At 38.3% G+C, this 19,301-nt stretch overlaps 1 protein-coding gene across 1 annotated transcript in view; it reads right to left on the reverse strand.

The window, feature by feature from the left end:
• Positions 1 to 4,834: 4,834 nt before the first annotated feature.
• NAMPT (nicotinamide phosphoribosyltransferase) overlaps positions 4,835 to 19,301 on the reverse strand; it is a 31,630-nt gene continuing 17,163 nt past the window's right edge. Inside the window, exons 7-11 of the mRNA XM_040548976.1 lie at positions 17,706 to 17,931; positions 16,369 to 16,488; positions 10,550 to 10,690; positions 10,280 to 10,414; positions 4,835 to 7,748 (exon numbers count right to left, since the gene is read on the reverse strand). Of these exons, the coding sequence (XP_040404910.1) occupies positions 7,635 to 7,748; positions 10,280 to 10,414; positions 10,550 to 10,690; positions 16,369 to 16,488; positions 17,706 to 17,931 (736 nt within the window). The 3' untranslated portion in view covers positions 4,835 to 7,634. The remainder of the gene's footprint in view (positions 7,749 to 10,279; positions 10,415 to 10,549; positions 10,691 to 16,368; positions 16,489 to 17,705; positions 17,932 to 19,301) is intronic.

Raw genomic sequence — 19,301 nt, forward strand, 5'->3', positions numbered from 1 at the left:
GGAGTGGAGTTTCTTAGTGATCTGTGCAGGAACTCATGCTGCTCAACATATTATGAAACAGTCTAGAGAAGGATGAGTAACAAGGGGACAGTTTGCTGGAGATGCTGTTATTCAAGGTAGTAAAGACATGTATTGATTGTGAAGAAATGCTAAAGGATCTTATGAAACACCATGACAGCAAATTAAGATTGGAGATGAAATCCAGTGTACATAAGCATAAACTGAAGCACATAGGACATAATCCTACCTCACATGTGAAATGATGCATTATGAATAATCTACTACCACTTAAACACAAAATCCTGGAGTTATAAACAACAGATTAATAAAAATGCCAGTACAAAGCTCAGTAGCACTAAAACCAAGCAAACTAAGCAATTCAAGTGTTAGGAAAGAACAGAGAGCGTGACACAGAGCTTTATGCCATTGTATAAGCCCTGGTTCTCTTGCATCTTGAATCCAGCATGCATTTCCCTTCATATATTGTCCCATTACAGAAAAGGATGGACTTCAGTTAGAAAAGGTTTAGAGAGAGATGAAAACGAAGATCCAGAGCATGGAAGAGCTTCTGTACAAGGAATAAGTACGTAGGTTGGGACAGTTCAGCCTGGAGTAGACAACAATACAGATCTATATACACACGAATGGCTTAGAAAAGGTGAAATATGTTCTTTCCTTTTCTGAAAGGAAGACTTTGAGCGAGAAAGTAGCTGTTGGCAGGATGAAAACAAACAACAGTACTAGCTCTTAACACCGTGTATAGTTAAGCTGTGCTATTACGATAGGTTGTTTCAGATGCTTAAACTTCACATGGTGTTTAAGGAGAGACTGGAAAAATTCAAGAAATAAAAGACTATTGATAAGTTAGTAAATACAATGTGTTTCCTGTGCCTTGGGAAATCCATGATCTGCAGGCTGGGGGTGGTGGATAAAGAAAGTTAGCTGAAAAAGAACTAGAGGCAGCCTTAGCCAACACACCTCTCGTCTTTCCTACGATGCTATAACAATCACCTGAGTGACACTATTTGTGTCTGACTGATTGACTAGGGAAGGAGTTATTACTTATAATCACATCACAACCTGCAAAGTCACTTTCATGTTCTTCTCATGCTGGTTTACAGCACACCACATATTCAATAACCATTGAAACCAAGGGTTTTTGTCTCACAATGCCTTTCAGCAGGACTGTTGTTGTAGCATGGAAGAAACGGATGAAACTCTTTTTTGTCTTTCCCAGTTCCATACAGGCTGTAAAAAATCAATCAGGGATGGAACATGCACACACTTTCATATGACAAAATAGCCATTGGAATAGCATCCACAGGTAGAAGCAGAGCTGGAGCTGAATTAGACCCACCAAACCCAACAAAAATGCATTTTTTTTCTTTTTTATTCCCCTCAGGTGATCAGGACAGCAGCAGGGTGTGTATTTCATACAGTGTTTGGAATTTCATGGTGGACACAAGACACGACATTGCACTCCCTATACTTGAGCACTTTGTCTTGCTGCTCTGTGTGCAGTGCTGCCTCTTTGTCTGATGGGATTAACTATGTGTGCAAAGCCTCTGGAATCTGGCTGAGACTGGTGAGTCAAGAAGCAGCTGCAGAAATCAAGCTAAAATGTTTGAGTATTCAGCTATGTTTTAGTAATTAGAAAGACTGTAACTGTATGTTTCAGTATATGGCATCACAGCCTGTATAATTTTTAAGAAAACAAATTCTTTGAATTTTGCCAGGCTCATGTATATTAACATTTTCATGGTCACAAGTCAGGACATGAAAGGCTGCATAGGGACAGCTTTCTCTTTTGGTTTTACTGTGCTAATCTATTTGCTTTTGTCTGAAGGTGTAAAGATTGCAAAACCTTGTACAGAGGTGAAATCTTCCTTTTACCTTGTGCAGATTTATAGCTGCAATAAAAGCAAATAATGGTCTTCAGGCAAGAGTGCTGGAGGTGAGGCTGCAAAAAACACAGTGTGTGGGAAGAATGGTAGCTTTAATGAAGTTTGTCATTGGCATTTGGCTTAACAAGTAGCTATAAGCCCTGAAAAATGGATTAAGGTTAGACTGGGGCACATTAGCACACCACTGCTTTGTTACCACATGGACACGACCACCCCCAGTTTTGGCTGAACAGCCTCAATGCTTTTTTGCAGCAGATTATAGGATAGACTTGAACCTCCTCAGCTGAGACAGAAATCAAGGGGAGGCACCCTCACCAGAGGGAGATTAGCTGTCATGCTCTGACCCTTCTGTGACTTACAGACATATCCATACCCAAAGCCATTTAACCTACAGATTATCCTCTTAAATTGCTGGATAGGTCATCTTTCTGACACACCAAAAAACAAGCCACAATTCCTTAGGCTTAAACTAGGGCAACATCTCTTAAAACATGAAAAACTCCCTCAAAGGGCAGAGCATGCTAGCTTGTTTTCTTTAGTCAGCTGAGGAAATTGCATCCCAATCAATCTGACAAAAAAGCTTTCTTCTCTTCCCTTTAGTAAGAAAAAGAAGAAAGATCAAGACTAATAATCACTTTTCTTTAGAAGGTATAAGGTGTAGTCCACACAATTCACCTGACATTTTTTATTACTCTTTTGGTGGTATGAATACTCAGTCATTATAAAGTGTTTCCACATCCTCTTTCATAAAAAAGAGCTGATGTGAAAGCTTTAAATAGCTACATTAATAACACAATCTAGTGACAAAGAAGTGAAAATTCCCACACCTCAGATCCTTCAATGCATTCTTTATCCATGTACTTGAATTTCTTAAATACCGTAGTTTCAGAAAATGCTGAAACCATTTTCAATAATTTATAATTCCCTGGCTCTATCCAATATATGTACTTGATACAGGCATAGGAACAACCACCAAGAATTGGATTTCCAAGTCTCACAGCATTAATCAATGAAACAACAAAAAAGTAAAGTATTGCATATAGTAATAAAGTATCCTTGTTTGATTATATCTAGAGATCTAGAACCAATGTCAATTGATTTAGATACAATCTAAACTGCTGGAGAAAAAGTAGTAAAATCCAAATGTTCTGATTTTTGACCTAATGGTAAACTAGCTATAAACTAGCTATAAACTTGCCCTTCTTCTCAGAAGAGTTGTAGAAGAGGGAAGTAAAAACACTGCTAGAGTCATGAGGGACTCCTCCCTACCTCCCTCTCCTTAGGAGACCTCCCTGCTCCAGCCAGGAGCAGGAGAGAGAACTACAGTTCTGGTTCCAGGAAACCTCACCAGAAATTGAAAAGTCTAAAAATTCTTTTCAAAAAGCAGAGATAAAGAGCTGTAAGGAAACAACATTGAACAAAATATGTTACTTGAGAAGAATCCTACTGACTTCATTCCCAAATCTTTTGATTTGCTCTTTATTATCTTACAGCAGAAAACAGGGTATGTATGGATAAAATAATGACACAGGAAAAAACTTTTTAGTAAAGCTCTATTAAGTACTTCTCATCCCTTACCATAAAAAAACAAATAGATAAACAAAATGGGTGTTTTTAAATCATTAGCAAGGATGGCTGTGCTATCAGTAAAGCAATGAAAAAATTATCTAGGGTTAACAATTGTGATTTCACTAAGCCTGACTTTATGGAGTAGCTTTAATTTCAGAATTTCCTTATTTATGATGGCCAAGTTATTTAGAAGGCATGCAGCTCCCCACATAACATGCCTCTATCTGTCAGGTTAAAAACAAGGGGATCACCTTTCACTAAGCTGTTTACAAATTTCACAGAGGTGTGTACCTATGGGATCCCAATGGGACTCTCACGGACAAGCAGAAACACACATTACTGCACGGAAAGGTAATTACCATTGCTCAAACACAAACTCATAGCTCCAGCCTTGAGCCACTCAGCACAGATACTATTTGAATCATTACAGCAGAATTAGGGGGATGGCAGAGAGACATTTGTAAGTCCCTTGCCTTCTCCTGCACAGTTTGAGGCTTGAAGTTTCCCTGTAGACTCCTTTGCACAATGATCTAGGAGCCCACCAAAGCACACTCACCATTGGCAGTCACTTTTAACTTGCACCAAGGCTACCTAGAGTAAGAAGAGCTGGAGTGTTACACCTGGATGTTTGTACCAGCATGAAAAGGAGGAGGAAGAGCCCTGCTTACCTACAACTTACGCTGTGTATGCTCTCTGTAAAGATAATGTAACAGAGACTTTGATTTCAAGTGTTAAAGGCCATTATTGTAGGCTACAGGTGTCCTTTTTTATAGTCCAGCACAACCTAAAGAGACTGGCAACAAAGATAAATGATCTTTACACGTGTATTAGAGACTGTGCTTAAGGTACAGTTTAAAGTTATGTAGGAACTAAATGTGTTATTTCTTCCAGTTATGAAAATCCTGTCCAAAGGGACTGGAGACATTCTCTCTATTAAAGAGCTGATATTTTTTGATAGATACTGAAGCATTTTTAACCACTTTAGAGGTAAAAATCTGACTAAAAATAATGAATCTTTCAGAAAGGATTATGTGAAATGTAAATGGAGGATATGACCTCATAGCAAATTCAATGGCAAGTGCTCCATTTTTAAGCAAAAGCACACCAGATATTGAAGTACAGATGTGCTCACACTCTGCAAGAGAAAAATAGAAAAGGGAAAAAAAAAAGAATCCAGTTTTCCTTTTCTTCTTTAGAACTAAGCTGACCACAAACTGCACGTGAGCCAACAGGGCAGTTCTCCGACAGCGGACTATAACGACAGCACAGCTGTACTCCAATCTGTGTTTGGCAACAAAGAGCACATGAACGGAATCTGATGCCCAACATCACAACTTTAAGACACAGTCAGATGGCTCTTATTTTCACTGCCAGAACTAAACTTTATTTCCATGTGTATTACATACTGGTATTTGATGTCAAATACATTAAAATTACTTTAACAGAGGATTTAAGTGAGGAATACTTATTCTTCACTAAACAGTTTAAGAAGGAATGTAAAAACCTACACGAAAAGAATGTTTAAATGTTGTTTTGACTTTGGCAAACCAAACAGTTAAGTACTCTTCTGTTCTCTCCTCAGGTCTTTCAAAGTATGAAAAAAGCATCTTTTCATAATCATGCAGCTTAAGAAAAAATAGTTTTATAAAATCCGTTTCTTATGCTAAATATGGTTACAAATAAGTGTATTAACACAAAACTCCCAATTCCTATTTTTAAATACAAATACTGTGTTATATTATGAAATGGGGATAATTAAAATATATCAGTGACTACAAATCTAGTAATTGAAAGCAAACTTAAACATGCTGTTTGCTTTTATGTGGAAGAATCAGGATACTGTATGGTTCAAGCACTGTAATAAGTTTTATCAACTCCTTGCTGCCCAGAAACACAAAGACATGTATTCAGGTGTGAATAGCACCAGGTGTTCTGACCCCCTCCTCCCCCTTTAAAAATATATTAGCATTTATTAAAATGAGTGATGTGACAACCTTCTGAGAGTGACATGCACAGGTAGAGAATTTGCTTTTAAGTCTCCAGCTAACACGCTAAGTTTTAGAGAACACTGAACAACTACTGATGCATTTCTTTGTTACACAAGAAAACAGTGCTTCCACAGCATATCCTCACTTTTCAAGTACAAAAATATCAGTTATGGGTAGTTAATAGTTATCAAAATTTTTATTGGTACAGAATGAAAGCAGCATTTACTCTTATTTTTTAAACCGTACATCATAAAATTCCCTAGTACATATCTGGAGGAGTAAAATAGGCTCTGTACTATTTACTTGCTATTGATCCTAAGTCCAGATTTAAATTCTTTCTTGGCCAAATACAAACAATATCATTAATAGCAAAGGGAAGGCAGTTCCTCAGTGTGAAAGGTCAGCATTTAAAGTTTTACTAAAGCACTATTTTTGAAACAAGACATCGCTTAAATGTATAATTACATACACTAAGAGTGGAAAACAAGTTTTTATTAACAAGAACTATTGAGACTGGGCATAAATGTCTTAACCACAAACCCTGGAAACATTATGAATGCTTTGATGTGGTCCTTGGTGACAGAATAAAAACAATGAAGTATGGCTTTTCAATCTTCCTTTAAAAGCATATTTTGTGTAATTTTTGTAGGCTTAAGTGATTTTAGAGGACCCCTAACATTTTCCTGTAACATCATTTTCTAATTAGAAGCATTAATTACATCAGTATATTAAGTCATTGTCTGACAGTTGATCATAAACAAAATACAGAAACCATTTGTTTTTGCTTTTTTTTCTTTAAATAAGGGAGGTATTCCTTTTCTAGTGAGAGCCATCCTACAGTACTATCAAACATTTCAGAGGTTACTACATAGCTTCTCAAATAAAATCCTCAACAGTTTTGTTTTCTAGCAGATATTCTAATCAAGCATATGCAGAGAGCAAGTACAATCAAGTGCAGACAGTTCAAAACTCTCTCTGAAACCTTGTTTTTACAGTTACCCTCTGCAAAATAAAAGCCCCTCCTTGCCCCAGTGAGACAGGGGAGAAGGGGAAACAGGTCTGCCATTCATGTAGGAGTTTGGCTAGCATAAAGTTTTATTAAAGTTGTTAACAAAAATAGTTAAACTTTTTTTTTTTTTTTTTTACAATTTAACATCCAGTCTGACAAAAGGCAAATCAATGAAAAAAATACAAAAAAGTAAAAAAGTGCACTACCGAGTCCAGTATTTTGCTTTAAAGTCATGTCACTTACAGTATATGAAAAATAAACCCAGAAGTGTAATTACTTTAAAATACACCGCTTCCATATTTCAGTATTTTACACATATATTCTATAGTGGAAGAGGAGATCTCTTAAAAACTTTACTCTTAAAATATTGAGGTGCATGTGCCAAGTGGGATAGACTTGGCAAGTTAAGTTGCAGTAGAGAATCCTTTCAAATTTGGCATTCCATTTATACACCTTACCATGCCAGCAAGGTCTGTAGTACCTAAACCTTCTAGTAAGAACAGTAACTTTCTTTAATGTAGATTAACTAATACAGACAACTACAAGAAACGGTGAGGTCAGCAGTTCTATGGGATCTTAAGGAGATACAAGTCCTGATTTAGTTGTCAAATGGTACAATGTCACAACAAACTTTAAGGCCATGTTTTATTTGCTGATTAATGGACAAAAGGCAATGGATTCTCCCCCCCACCAAATATTTTCTTGAAAGTCTGTGCTCATAAAAATCATGAAAAGTTGGAAAGACTTAATTATTGAAACTTTAAATATATTTTACACAATCTTGTTTGTACAAAAATACAAGTTAAATATAAACATAAAGCAATCATGATAATTTTATGTAAATCCATTTTGTGATATTCTGTTATATATAAAAAAGTTTCTCAGCTCTGTCTCATTTGTGAAAAGATCAATACCAGATTGAATCACTACTGGCAAAGGGCCCTAAAAAGCACACTTTAGCATTAAATATGTTTTACATTGTAAGTACCATTTCCTGATTTCATCTTTTCTAAAGACTGGCAAAAGATAGGGCAGTATGTCCATAAACCAACAAATAATTTGGCTACAATGTCATAAAACACAAACACACAAATCTGTACAGTAAACCCAGTAGCTATGCAGTACATACTTGTTACACACACATACACGGACAAGGAATGAAACTTAGTGAGACGCCATTTCTAGTTCACTGTTCTTCAGCCTGGCATTTTGTCTTACTTCATCAAATGAATATGACTTCGTTACCTTTCCATTCTTAAATACTGTATGAAGGAGATCCTGCAAGAAACACCACTGTTTTAGCAAGATTCATTTGCCAAATGAACAAACAACACAGATTACACAAGCTACACACAAACTCAAAAGGCAAGGACCCAAATCAAAACTGATGAGACGAGCTTTTGACTGTCAACATAATAGATCTTTTCAGCTCTGTCTGGTAACTTTCACTAAAGGTTAGACAGAAGAAAGGATTTAGCCCATCCTGTGCGCAGACAGAAGTTTTGGACTGAGAAATCCCTTCATTAAGTTGTCCACATCAGGCCAAAGACAAGCAAACAAAAAAAATAAGCTAAATATATCCTACTAGACCAGCTACTGGGAAAGGAGACAATCAGCCAAATTTTAAGTACAATTGAACTTCAGAGATTTAGATTAAATCTTAATTTTCTCTACATCAACTATGGAAAAAACTTTATGTAATGTGGACCGTTAGGAAAATCTATTAAAAATGCATCAAGAAGTGCTCACAAGTAGCACACTGAAAGGGCAATAAACATAGCTTTGCACAGAAAAGTTAGCACAAAAGCAATGTTGGACAGCTGCTATGCCTGGTGACCTACTGACCCATGGCTTTAGATAATCAGGACCCACAAAGGAGCACATCTCCCCACCATTTCCCCAAGTTCCAAAGATCCTGTACCACATATACAACCTTCTCTAATATCCCATTACAGGAAACTACTTTATGAATTCTTTCACCTGTCAAAAATGAAGGAACCACACATCAACTTAATTCAGACCCCAAGGGCTGTGATTGAGTCGTTTGGAAGAACTTCTTACCACTAACTCCCCTTCATGTGTATATATATATATATATATATATACACACACACATATTTATAAATAGATATATATGAACATACATCACAAACATATACATGTATATGTGTATGTACAACTCTGAAAGTACACTGAATGGTTTGGGCTGGAAGGGACCTTAAAGATCACCCAGTTCCAACCCCCTGCCATGGGCAGGGACACCTCCCACCAGACCAGGCTGCCCAAAGCCCCATCCAGCCTGGCCCTGAACACCTCCATGGATGGGGTATCCACAGCTTCTCTGGGCAACTTGTTCTAGTGCCTTGCCACCTTCATAATATAGCATTTCTTCCTTATATCTAATCTAAATCTACCCTCTTTCTGTTTGAAGTAGTTATGCTTTGCCCTATTATTACACTCCCAGTTAGTTTTTTTTTTTGTTGTTGTTGTTCTTAGGTCTTTGCATCCAGAACACATTACTACAGAGTATATAACTGTTTGTTTTCTATGTTTCAATTTCTCAGAGATCTCACTTTTATGGTTAAACAGCATACCTGGAAAAATCCCTCTGCCTTGTAGCACAGAAATGTGTCTACATACCAGAAAATTCAAGAATCTTAGAGCTTTTAATGGCTGAAGTGCAATTTGATAATGCGTTTACTTTCAATCCTCTTAATTCAGGAAGAGACTCAACATACAGTTAAGCATTTTGTTGCCAGTTCACTGAATACTTAAGAGATCTCCATCTGAAAACCTGAGATTGGCCTAAAGATTGTACTTATTCTACTGAAATAGCACTTAATTTTGTGATTGTGAAGACTTAACAAGGAAACAGACTTTGTAGATTAATTTATGCCTTCGAAAATTGGGAAGTTACTCCAGGTATAGAGCATTAACACCTGAAGGAACTATTTACAAATCTCAATGCGAAAGTAGAAACAAGTTTAGTTAAGCCTGTCCCTCTCCTCCTTCCACTTCAAGCTACTATTCAAATACATGACTCATACAAAAGTACTTCGTTAACATATTCATAACAATATCCCAAGTAGAAAGGGATTCACGAGGGTCCAACTCCCAGCTTCACACAGGACCACCCAAAAATCAGACCAAGTGTCATGTCTCAGAGCATTGTTCAAGCATGTCTTGAACTCCGTCAGGCTCAGTGCCATGCCCACTGCCCTGGGGAGCCTGTCCCAGTGCCCGACCACCCTCTGGGTGCAGAACCTTTCCCTAACACCCAGCCTGACCTCCCCTGTCCCAGCTCCATGCCGTTCCCTCGGGTCCTGTCGCTGTCCCCAGAGAGCAGAGCTCAGCGCCTGCCCCTCCGCTCCCCTCGTGAGGGAGCTGCAGGCCGCCATGAGGCCTCCCCTCAGCCTGCTCTGCTCTGAACAAACCCAGGGACCTCAGCTGCTCCTTGTACATCTTGCCCTCTAGATCTTTAACCATTTTTGTTGCTCTCCTTTGGGCACTCTAATAGTTTTTATGTCCTGCTACATTATGAGACACTACTTTTGTGAAAAAGAAGCAACAGTCTCTTGTTTCCAAACACAAACGAAAAAGAGAGCGCTAGCTTTCAAGTCTGAAGATTCTACTAACATCCTAGCATTCTACTGTTAGTGAATTTGGCACCGGGGACACTTCTGAGGTAGTGAGACAGGAGCTGAACAAAAAGACAATTGGAAACAAGTTGTGAAATTAAGTTATAACCTGTTTTTTTTTCAGTCTACTTTTTCATGAAGAATGATGTAATAAATCTTGACAATTCATACCTGTCCATACTCTTCAAGATCTCCCTTGCCTTCTTCAAGTGTTACATAATCTCCTGCAGGTGTCCTATGCAAAGACAGTCGGCCTTTCTTTGACCGTTTGTTTGGATCGGCTACTGGATCCTTGAAGACATTTACCTAAAATGAAAGGAACATTGGGCTTTGTCAGACTTGTGTACCTTATGCAGACGGTGGTAATGTAACAGGAAACACAAAACAGTTTTCAAGAGGCCTCTACTGACAGCATAACGGTAGACGTAGTAAAAGACATACCCCAAGACCGTTGGTCACCACATAGCTACATTTGAAGGAACAGTTTAAGAGATCTCTGGTTAGTTTCTGCAACAACGCTCCACCAGATCCAAAGGCAATATTCTCAATGCTCCATTTATTCTTCTTCATTCCTTCTACAATCTAATAATAAAAAGAAAACTATATGATGGAACATGCTTTTAGACCATGCCACTTTTTTCCATAAAAATATACTACTACTTAAACAAGATGCTTTTACAGACAATTAAACCAACTAACATTCAGTTTCCAGGAGATATATGTAACAATGCTGCCAATACTTGGCATACTGTTTGCGTTTTTCATCGCGATTACAGCACAGGATAATTATAGAAAGTTTTTGCTGAAAAACTATTATAATGCTGGCACATATCCTTTCCAAACTAGGGTAGCACAGCAATGCAATGCCCAGACAATTAGAGAAAACAAAAGACTTCGTGGGAGTTATTTCAGAGCCTTCTGATTTTTCAGAACTATGGGCAGTCCTCAAAGCATAGCATGTATCCTAAAACAAAGCAATCATCTTGCTTATCAACTCCAGAAAGATATTACCCACTTTGACCAATGACTTCAGCAGAGCAGTTCTGAAAAAAATCACATCTAGAATTAAGATTGGCAATTTAGAGGATGGAAAAAGGAAATACATAAAGTTGCTTAAAAAGTTTGCCTTGGCACCTTCTCAAGCAGATACTGATCAATGTGAACTGCACGGGTATCAACAGTCAATTTAAAACTTACTACAGCATTCCCATCCTCCTCACCACATTCTATCCACACAAACATAGCATCCTCTAGCCTGGAGTCATGGGTGCTAGTTTAGTCATGCTCATAAGCAAGCAAGATTTGTTTCCCTGACCTGTTATTCTTATTACAGACTGAAAAGGTGACTATGGCCCCGATAAAAGTATTTGAACTCCTATCTCCTAAATAGTTCACTAACAAAAGTGGGTGAGAAAACTTCAGAGGAGGTGAAATAGCAAAATCCCATCCATCCAGAAAAAGGAAGGTGAGGAGCAAAATGGAAGCACAAAATCCATGTGGAACAGTGCAGAGTTTCAGAAATCAGTGTCATGTGAAATGGGGTAATCTTTTTTGTCCTCCTGCAAAGGAAAACACCACAGTAGCACTTAACATAACTGTTCTAGGAGTTACTGATGTCTGATGTGAAGTCATTTCTTCAAAGGACAGCCAAGGCAAAAATCAAACTTTTATATGGAGGGGAAAAAAAAAAGACCACTCCAATTTCAGACAATGGTAAATGGGTAGTTAATGTAAACAAAAATATCTAGTAGTTTTCTTTTTATTTATCCATTTAGTCACATGTAGACTGCCTGTCTCAAGGATACTCTCAAAGACTGAATGCCTGACAGAGGCCAGCCAACACGAAAGGTGGCCTGGAGAGCCATAATTTGAGGGCACACCTCGAACAATTTCCCACTAGATTTTTAGCAGATTTCCCCAGCAGAGATACCATCAGTGAGTCTTCCTCATTCTAATGGTGACTGCTTACTCAGCCTCATCCAACAAACCAAGCAAATGGAATCTCTGTCCCCACCTCCATGACTTTTGCTTAGGGAAACCCTTGGGAAAGACTTTGTCCTGAACAAATACTGCCTCAATATGTGAAAATCCTGTGGATTTTAGTAGTAGCCATTCCACCCTTTCAGACAGTGACCCTCTACGAAAGGAATCTATGTTTTCAAGAGATTAAGTTCTCCTGGAAGCAGTTTTAAAAGGGGTATCCATGGAGGATAAGGGATTTAGTACCATCACAGCGCTAATGAGATTCTCCCTTAAGCACCTCAGAAGTTACTGAACATGATAAAGGAAGGGTAAGAAAAGGCATTTTGAATACCCTCTCAAGCATAAGATCAAGTAAGACAGAAAGAAGCTAGCCTTGACTCCCAGATATGGCTCTGCTTATCTACACTGTCTTTTGAAAAGGCAGGTGTTGGTAAGCTCTACCTGGATTCTGAGCAAGGTCTGTCCAGACACTGACCAAGCCTGAAGTCAGGTAAACTGTTGGCCGAGCCTGAGCCAATATATTCTGCCCCACAACTTATCCAGCTTTATAGATAGGTCTGACACCGAATTCACTTGAATATGCCTGCAAGATTCAGCATAAACTACATGGTATAAGCAACATCCTGTGCCCATGCTTAGACTTCACGTTCTTCAATACTTGGAGGATAACATATTCTACGGGTACAAGTGTAACACAGCTGGGACATAGCTTCTCAGCCCCCTTGCCTAGGTGAGAAGAAATGGGAACCTTCTTTCAGCTGGAAATCCTGCTCTAATTTAGAGAGTTTGTTCATCTTATACTACAGGCACAACTTCTTACTTACCCTGGGTGAAGAACTTGCTTCCACCTTTCCATTCTCTATCAAGGGATTTCCTTAGCCAGACTGATCTTTGGTCAGTGAGGGGCAGAAGGGTAGGGAAATTGAGCCTGAGTTGAAAGACAGTTCTGACTTCTACCAGTGACCCACAGTTGCCCCAGATTACAGCTTCCTCAGATATGGAGAAGAGATGGCAAACAGCAGCAGTAATGGGGAGGAAGAAAAGGAGGAGATCCCAAACAACTAAATCCTCCTCCAGAGGAAAAACAATGCAGAACAATTGATCGTCTCACATTTCCAAACTTATACAGACAACAGATTCAGTGACAGGGTTTTGACTAGCTTGCCCTGACCATTATGAACATGATTAATACATCATTTGTGAGTCCAGGTTAGAGGATTTTTTTTCTTTATAACCATTTAAAGACATCTGGAAATTGAATGTTCAAAGAAAATCCTTTGAAAGTGTAGTATATTGTGGAGTTAGCAGATTGGAATGATTTTTAAAAGTGAAAATGCTAGAAGAAAGTCAGAAAAGGTTCCTTACCTGTTCTACCAGCAATCCCTATTAAAACAAAGAATTTTAAAATCCAGTTTATACTCTGTTTTCTGTATTTTTCTTTCAGCTAGGTCTGATATTTAAATGAGACTGATCTGTCATTACTCATTCTAAGTTTTCCCATTGTACCAGTTACCTTTCACCTGATCCATAACAACAGGTCGATCTAAGGCTGATACAGAGTAATTAGAACAATCACTTGCATAGGTTTTAAGAGGGAAAAACGGATAGCCACGACAATGCATTCAGATTTGTTCATGTAAACTCCTTTACGAAAAGAATGAAAAAACTTGGGTTTTGCTGACATAAAAGGAAAGAAATCCATGACATCTTAAACATGACCAAAATTAGGCTGCAAGCTCTTGGCCTTTTTGCTCCAAAATAACTTGTTGCTGCCAAATGAGAAGTGTCTCTTTCCTCCTTTTCTGCTTCCCCCAACTCAAGACAACAGTTTGGTTTTACTCTTGTGTTGTACTGGTGGTTACTGGCCCCTTTTATGGGCCAATTTCATTAAAACAAAAGAAAATTGTTTGGCTTTGGCCAAGTTAATTTGCTGCTACATTTGTGGGCTAAATTTGTTTAATGTTCAGCAGTTTAGTGACCAGAGCTGACGAAGTGCAGAGCAAGATTACAGAATCAGGGAAGGATCAGAAGGTGGCCACTAAGCAGCAATGAGTTCTGTCAGCTCCATAAGTCTTGAGGAACTGAATCCTCAACCCTCTTCTACATATTACAGATAAGACTTTTCCTTGTAATCAGCAACAGTTTGACTGAGAAAGATGCATGAACAGGCGGATCATCTGAACAAAGAATTGCTCCCTTCTGCCTCTTATCCTCTCCCATTAGCTACTAGAATTAATTTCCTGCTCGATGTAGAACGTGGAGAGGAGTGCATTTTATCCTCTAACATAAATACTTTAACAATAGTTTTGTCATTTCCACAGAATGGCTGAGGTTGGAAGGGATCTCTGAAGGCCATCTGGTCCAACCCCCCTGCTTACCCTGGAGCAGGCTGCGTAGGACCATGTCCAGGCAGCTTTTGAAGATTTACAAGGAGGAGACTCACAACCTCTCTGGGCAGCCTGTGCCAGTGCTCCGTCACACGCACAGCACAGAAGTGCTGCCTGATGTTCGGGCAGCACCTCTTTTGTTTCAGTTCATGCCCACTGCCTCTTGTTCTGGCACTGGCATCCACCAAAAAGAGTCTGGCTTCATCCTCTTTGCCCTCTCCCTTCAGGTATTTATAGACATTGATGAGATCCCCCTGAGGGATCCCTCCTCTTCTGCAGGCTGAACAAAATCCCAGCTCTATCAGCTTCTCCTCATAGGAGAGGTGCTCTGGTCCCTTCATTGATCTTTGTGGCCCTCTGTTTGAGCACAATCAATGCCATATGATCTTACCTCCACAAATTTTGCTATGTATAACCTACAAAATGAAAATGTTGAGTGCCTTACAGGAAAGGATTAACGTTCCATTTTTTTTCCCTGTCACAGACTCATGAAAATCTCTACAAGTACATATTTTGCCTAAGACGGGCATCAAGTCGTGGTTAAATCCTGTTTAACAGTCATTGAGAAGTTTATTAATAAGCCTCTTCCCTTAGTACCTAACCATAAGACTTCCTTTCTAGTTATTAACCTCTCATGCTTGTGTTTCATTAAGCTTATTAGCACAAATTATTCTCAAGAAGCCACAGGAAGAAAACAAATTTGCTTCAAAGGCTATAGGAACAAAACTATGGTGTATAACTGCACTACAGATGGCATATCAGGAAACAATGTCAGTATTAACTGCTCTCTAAGGATTTGAGTGACAAACATCTTTGGAGTTCCGTGGTTGAGGTTAACATGATGTGCCCATGTTAAATATGCAGATAGTTTCAAGCCAGCGAGAAAATAAGCTTGCTATCTCTCTTACCTAATTTGAGAAGCAGCAAAAGTCAACTTTGTTAAGAGAGTCTAAAGGTGTGCCAGTTTAGGAAGCTAGGACAAGGTTCAATAAAATCCAGTAAAATTCATCTTAACCTTATCCAACTTATTTCTGGTTTTGAACTCTAGTACAGCTAATGATGAAAGCCAGGACAAGCCTGATAAAGTCAAGTCCTTCTTCCCCTCATCATCTGCAGTTGCTGCAGCCTGTACCTTTATAACTGCATTATATTAGTATCTCTATCTAGCCAATAGTGGTCAATTTGTAACTAGTTTCTAGCACACAGCATCCCCTAAAAAAACTATTTTTTTTGATCTTACTGAAATTGCCTTTTTTGTATTATTACTAATAATTTGTGTATTTACTAGACTCAAGACATCAGTGGTGCAACATAGTCCAATTTGATTCAGACCACAGACCTGTTATTCACATTTTCTGGGCTTTCAACAATCTTTATTCCATTAGTTGCCAAATCAGTAGACTCCTTACCTCCATTATGTTAGTTCTTAAACAGTCACCTTCACAAAACGCACCTTCAAAATTTGAGTGCAAGCACTCTTCAGAGCATACGTAACTAATGAGCTAAATCAGTTAATTACTACTATTGCTACAGCACAGCAGTCATGCAGTGTGCTTTAGGTATCAATGAAAGGACCAAACACTGCCAGGTTTTGATCTGAATTAGGCTTGACAAGCAGGATAAAAGCAAACAAAAGGAGAGACAGTGGGAGTAGAATGGTTACGACAGTAAGATTAGGATATGCCTCTTAGTTTTTTATGCATCTTATTAACTTCCTGCGGGCTTTTAATGAATGTGTTTTATGCATTAGGATATCATTGCCAATGTCTAGGATGAAGGGCAGGGTGGGGTCAGTAGAGAAGCTGCAACACCTGACTAGTCATAACAGATTCCAGATTAAATAGCAATATAACCAGTGTCACCCTTATACACGAACAGGATCTCTCCTACCTCTTGCAACGTGTTGATATCCACACCATCCCCTTGAATAACTCTGAGATAGGGTGGCAGCAGTTTGTAGCCTTTAGAGTTCTCTGTAATGGGAAACTTCTTCCCTAAGATCTCCAAGACCTATGGGAAAGAGAAGGGAGATAGCTCAAAATAAAAATAAAAATAAAAGTCTGCCATTCCAGTAAAGAAACCAATTTCCACATCTGATTCACGCTAAAAACAAAACACAACAAACGAACCAAACAAAAAAAAACCAAGCACAAATTCATGAGTATACCCACGTATCCTGCTCTAAATATATCCATGTAGGTACACAAACAAAAAGCATGCCAGCCATTGTAGCAGAAGCTGTTAGATTAAAGCAGTCACAGAATATGTAGCCTTTATGCACTTGTACCCAAAAGCTAATCAGATCCGTGCTTCCCTCCTTTCTCTCTTTGGTTGTGTCATTTATGGCTATTCATGAGTCAGCTGAAGATTCTGCTCTTCTTTTGACCTCCATTAAGATAGTGGATGAGGCTTTCAGTTTTCTAAGATTCTGTTAGCCATTAACAATTAAAATTAAACTCTCCAGATGCGATTTTTCTTATCAGCTCTGAGAAAGATTATTCAAAGTTCCTATTTGTTATGTCATTTGCCCCAAAGGAAAAAAAAAAAAGGTGTTAAAAGCTATATGGATCTGATAGACTACCAACATATCTAAAATCTCCCCTACTTTCTTATTAAAACAGTATTGAGAGCTCCTCAAATTCAGAAGGCATCAACAGTTTTTTGGTATAAAACCGCAACAATCATCATGCTCTCTATACAGCTAGAAGGCAAGAAATAGTTTTCAACTTAAACGTCGTATGTCACTGACTTAAATGCAAGTGTTACAAAAGGGAGAAGAGCACTAAGCATGTATTTGCAGCATAGAATAGTGAATTACACTAGGACTCCAGGATACCTAATATTGGAGATAAAAAGTCTTACTGGCATTTATCAATACTCAAGTTTTTTCCCCGTTTTATTTGTTACTAAGTGACGAAAGACTTCTTTATAGAATCATTCCAGCATCATTAGTCCATCAAAACTGCTAACTGCTGTAAAGGCTTCAAGGAATGGTATGCAAGAATGGTTTTGAAGAAAACAATAAAACCATTCAGATTGCTAAAGAGTTGCCATATCTACATTTAAATAAGGCAAGCATTTAGATTTTTCACAGATTAAAAAAACATCCAAAGCATAATAAACATACTAAGTTAGAACATTTTTTCGTATGTTTACTAGCCTGTCATTACAAAACAAAAAATTGTCCTTCCCAATCTTGTATACAAATGACTTCAAGAAAGCATTACCTTTAAAACAGTGTCAAGAGGATTCCCAGAATCTGGTCTAATAATAAGCGGTGCCTCTGGACTTCGGGCTTCAATTATATGCCTTAAGTCATCACCCCATATTTTTTCACAAGCATTGTAAATGTCGTAGCTGTCGCTAACCACAGATACAGGCACTGAAGAAAACTGTGTCACTATGTGTTCGAAAGCATCTTTTTCGTGATCTTTCCCCCAAGCTGTTATGGTACTGTGAAGTCAATTGAAAAATACATATTAGAGGAGCATTTGCATTAAATCACATATCCTGTACTTTCTACAAGAAATAATTCAAGATAACGATAGACAGTGTGATTACAGAAGAGCACAAACTATATGTTTATCAGCTCTGTGCTACACTGATAGTAGATGTATTAACAGCAACCTGGATTCATCTTTGCAACTCAGACAAGCACTGGACACATGAAACTTCTTTCACATATAACTTTTTTTTAAAAAACTTTTGTTAGAGTTTCTCTTAAATCTGACGTTCAGACAATCAGGCAACTACAAATACAAGAACAGACCATCTGCTCTGGCAACCTCAGACCATAAAAAGGGAAGTTGAGAACTAGCAGCATAAATTAGAAAAAAACTTAAACAAAAACAATTTATTTGCCTTTTTTTGGATAATGATTTAAAGCCATTAAGCTCACTGATACAAAGTTCTTCTACAGGAACCTCAGAGCATTACCCTTGGTACAAGGGTACAGGCAAGCATATCGAACAGAGCTGCTATGAGAGGTAATAAGTTACTGAATGCTAGCTGATCTGCAGCGGCTGTCTGTATGTGGCTGTTGCAGAGCAGCAGACTTACATCAATAACTTGTGTATGAACACTAAATGCACTCATACCAAGTGTAGGTGTGCAGTAAGAGCTAGTGGGCATTGAACTTGTACCATAAAATACTAGCATTAACTTCTGTGTATACGAGCCCTAGCTCGTGGTAATGAAGAGACAAAAAATTCTTTTCCAGCAGGTTGGGGCAGTCACAGGGACCACCCTGGTGGTGTGCCAGAAGTGAGCACCACACACAAGACACAGCCTTAGATTGGAAGCTGTGGAACAGAAGAACAATTCTGGAACAATTCAACTCTCTTGCACAAGACCCTTTTCGTGTACTAGTTTGAAAAGACTGACTGCAGTCTATATTTGGCAATACAAACTAACACACTTAAGCTGTCTGCTCTCATACTGCCACTTCAACTTGCTGTACAAAAGATGCTTCCACTTGTTTCCTTTCGTTACAAAGAATTTTATAGTCACTTTATTAATCATTTTTTGATTTAACTGTAGTATTAAGCTAATCAGAGATGAGTCAGACAAATTTTGTTACTTCTACTGATCAAGCAGCAGTTTTAGAACAGCACTACTGCAATGGTCCAGAAAATTATATGAAGTAATATACCTTCAAAGATAATCATGTTAGAACTAGTCACTTGAACTTGTGTTATCCATCTTACAATTCTGAGTGAAAATAACCCTATTAAAAAGAACTGTATTTGTACTTGCTAGGAGAAGAAACACAACTGGCCCTTCCTTTATATTGCGCTCATTTCAGCATGCAGAGACACACAAGC

The sequence above is a fragment of the Cygnus olor genome, chromosome 1 (assembly GCF_009769625.2).
Source record: "Cygnus olor isolate bCygOlo1 chromosome 1, bCygOlo1.pri.v2, whole genome shotgun sequence".
Classification (NCBI taxonomy): Eukaryota; Metazoa; Chordata; class Aves; order Anseriformes; family Anatidae; genus Cygnus; species Cygnus olor.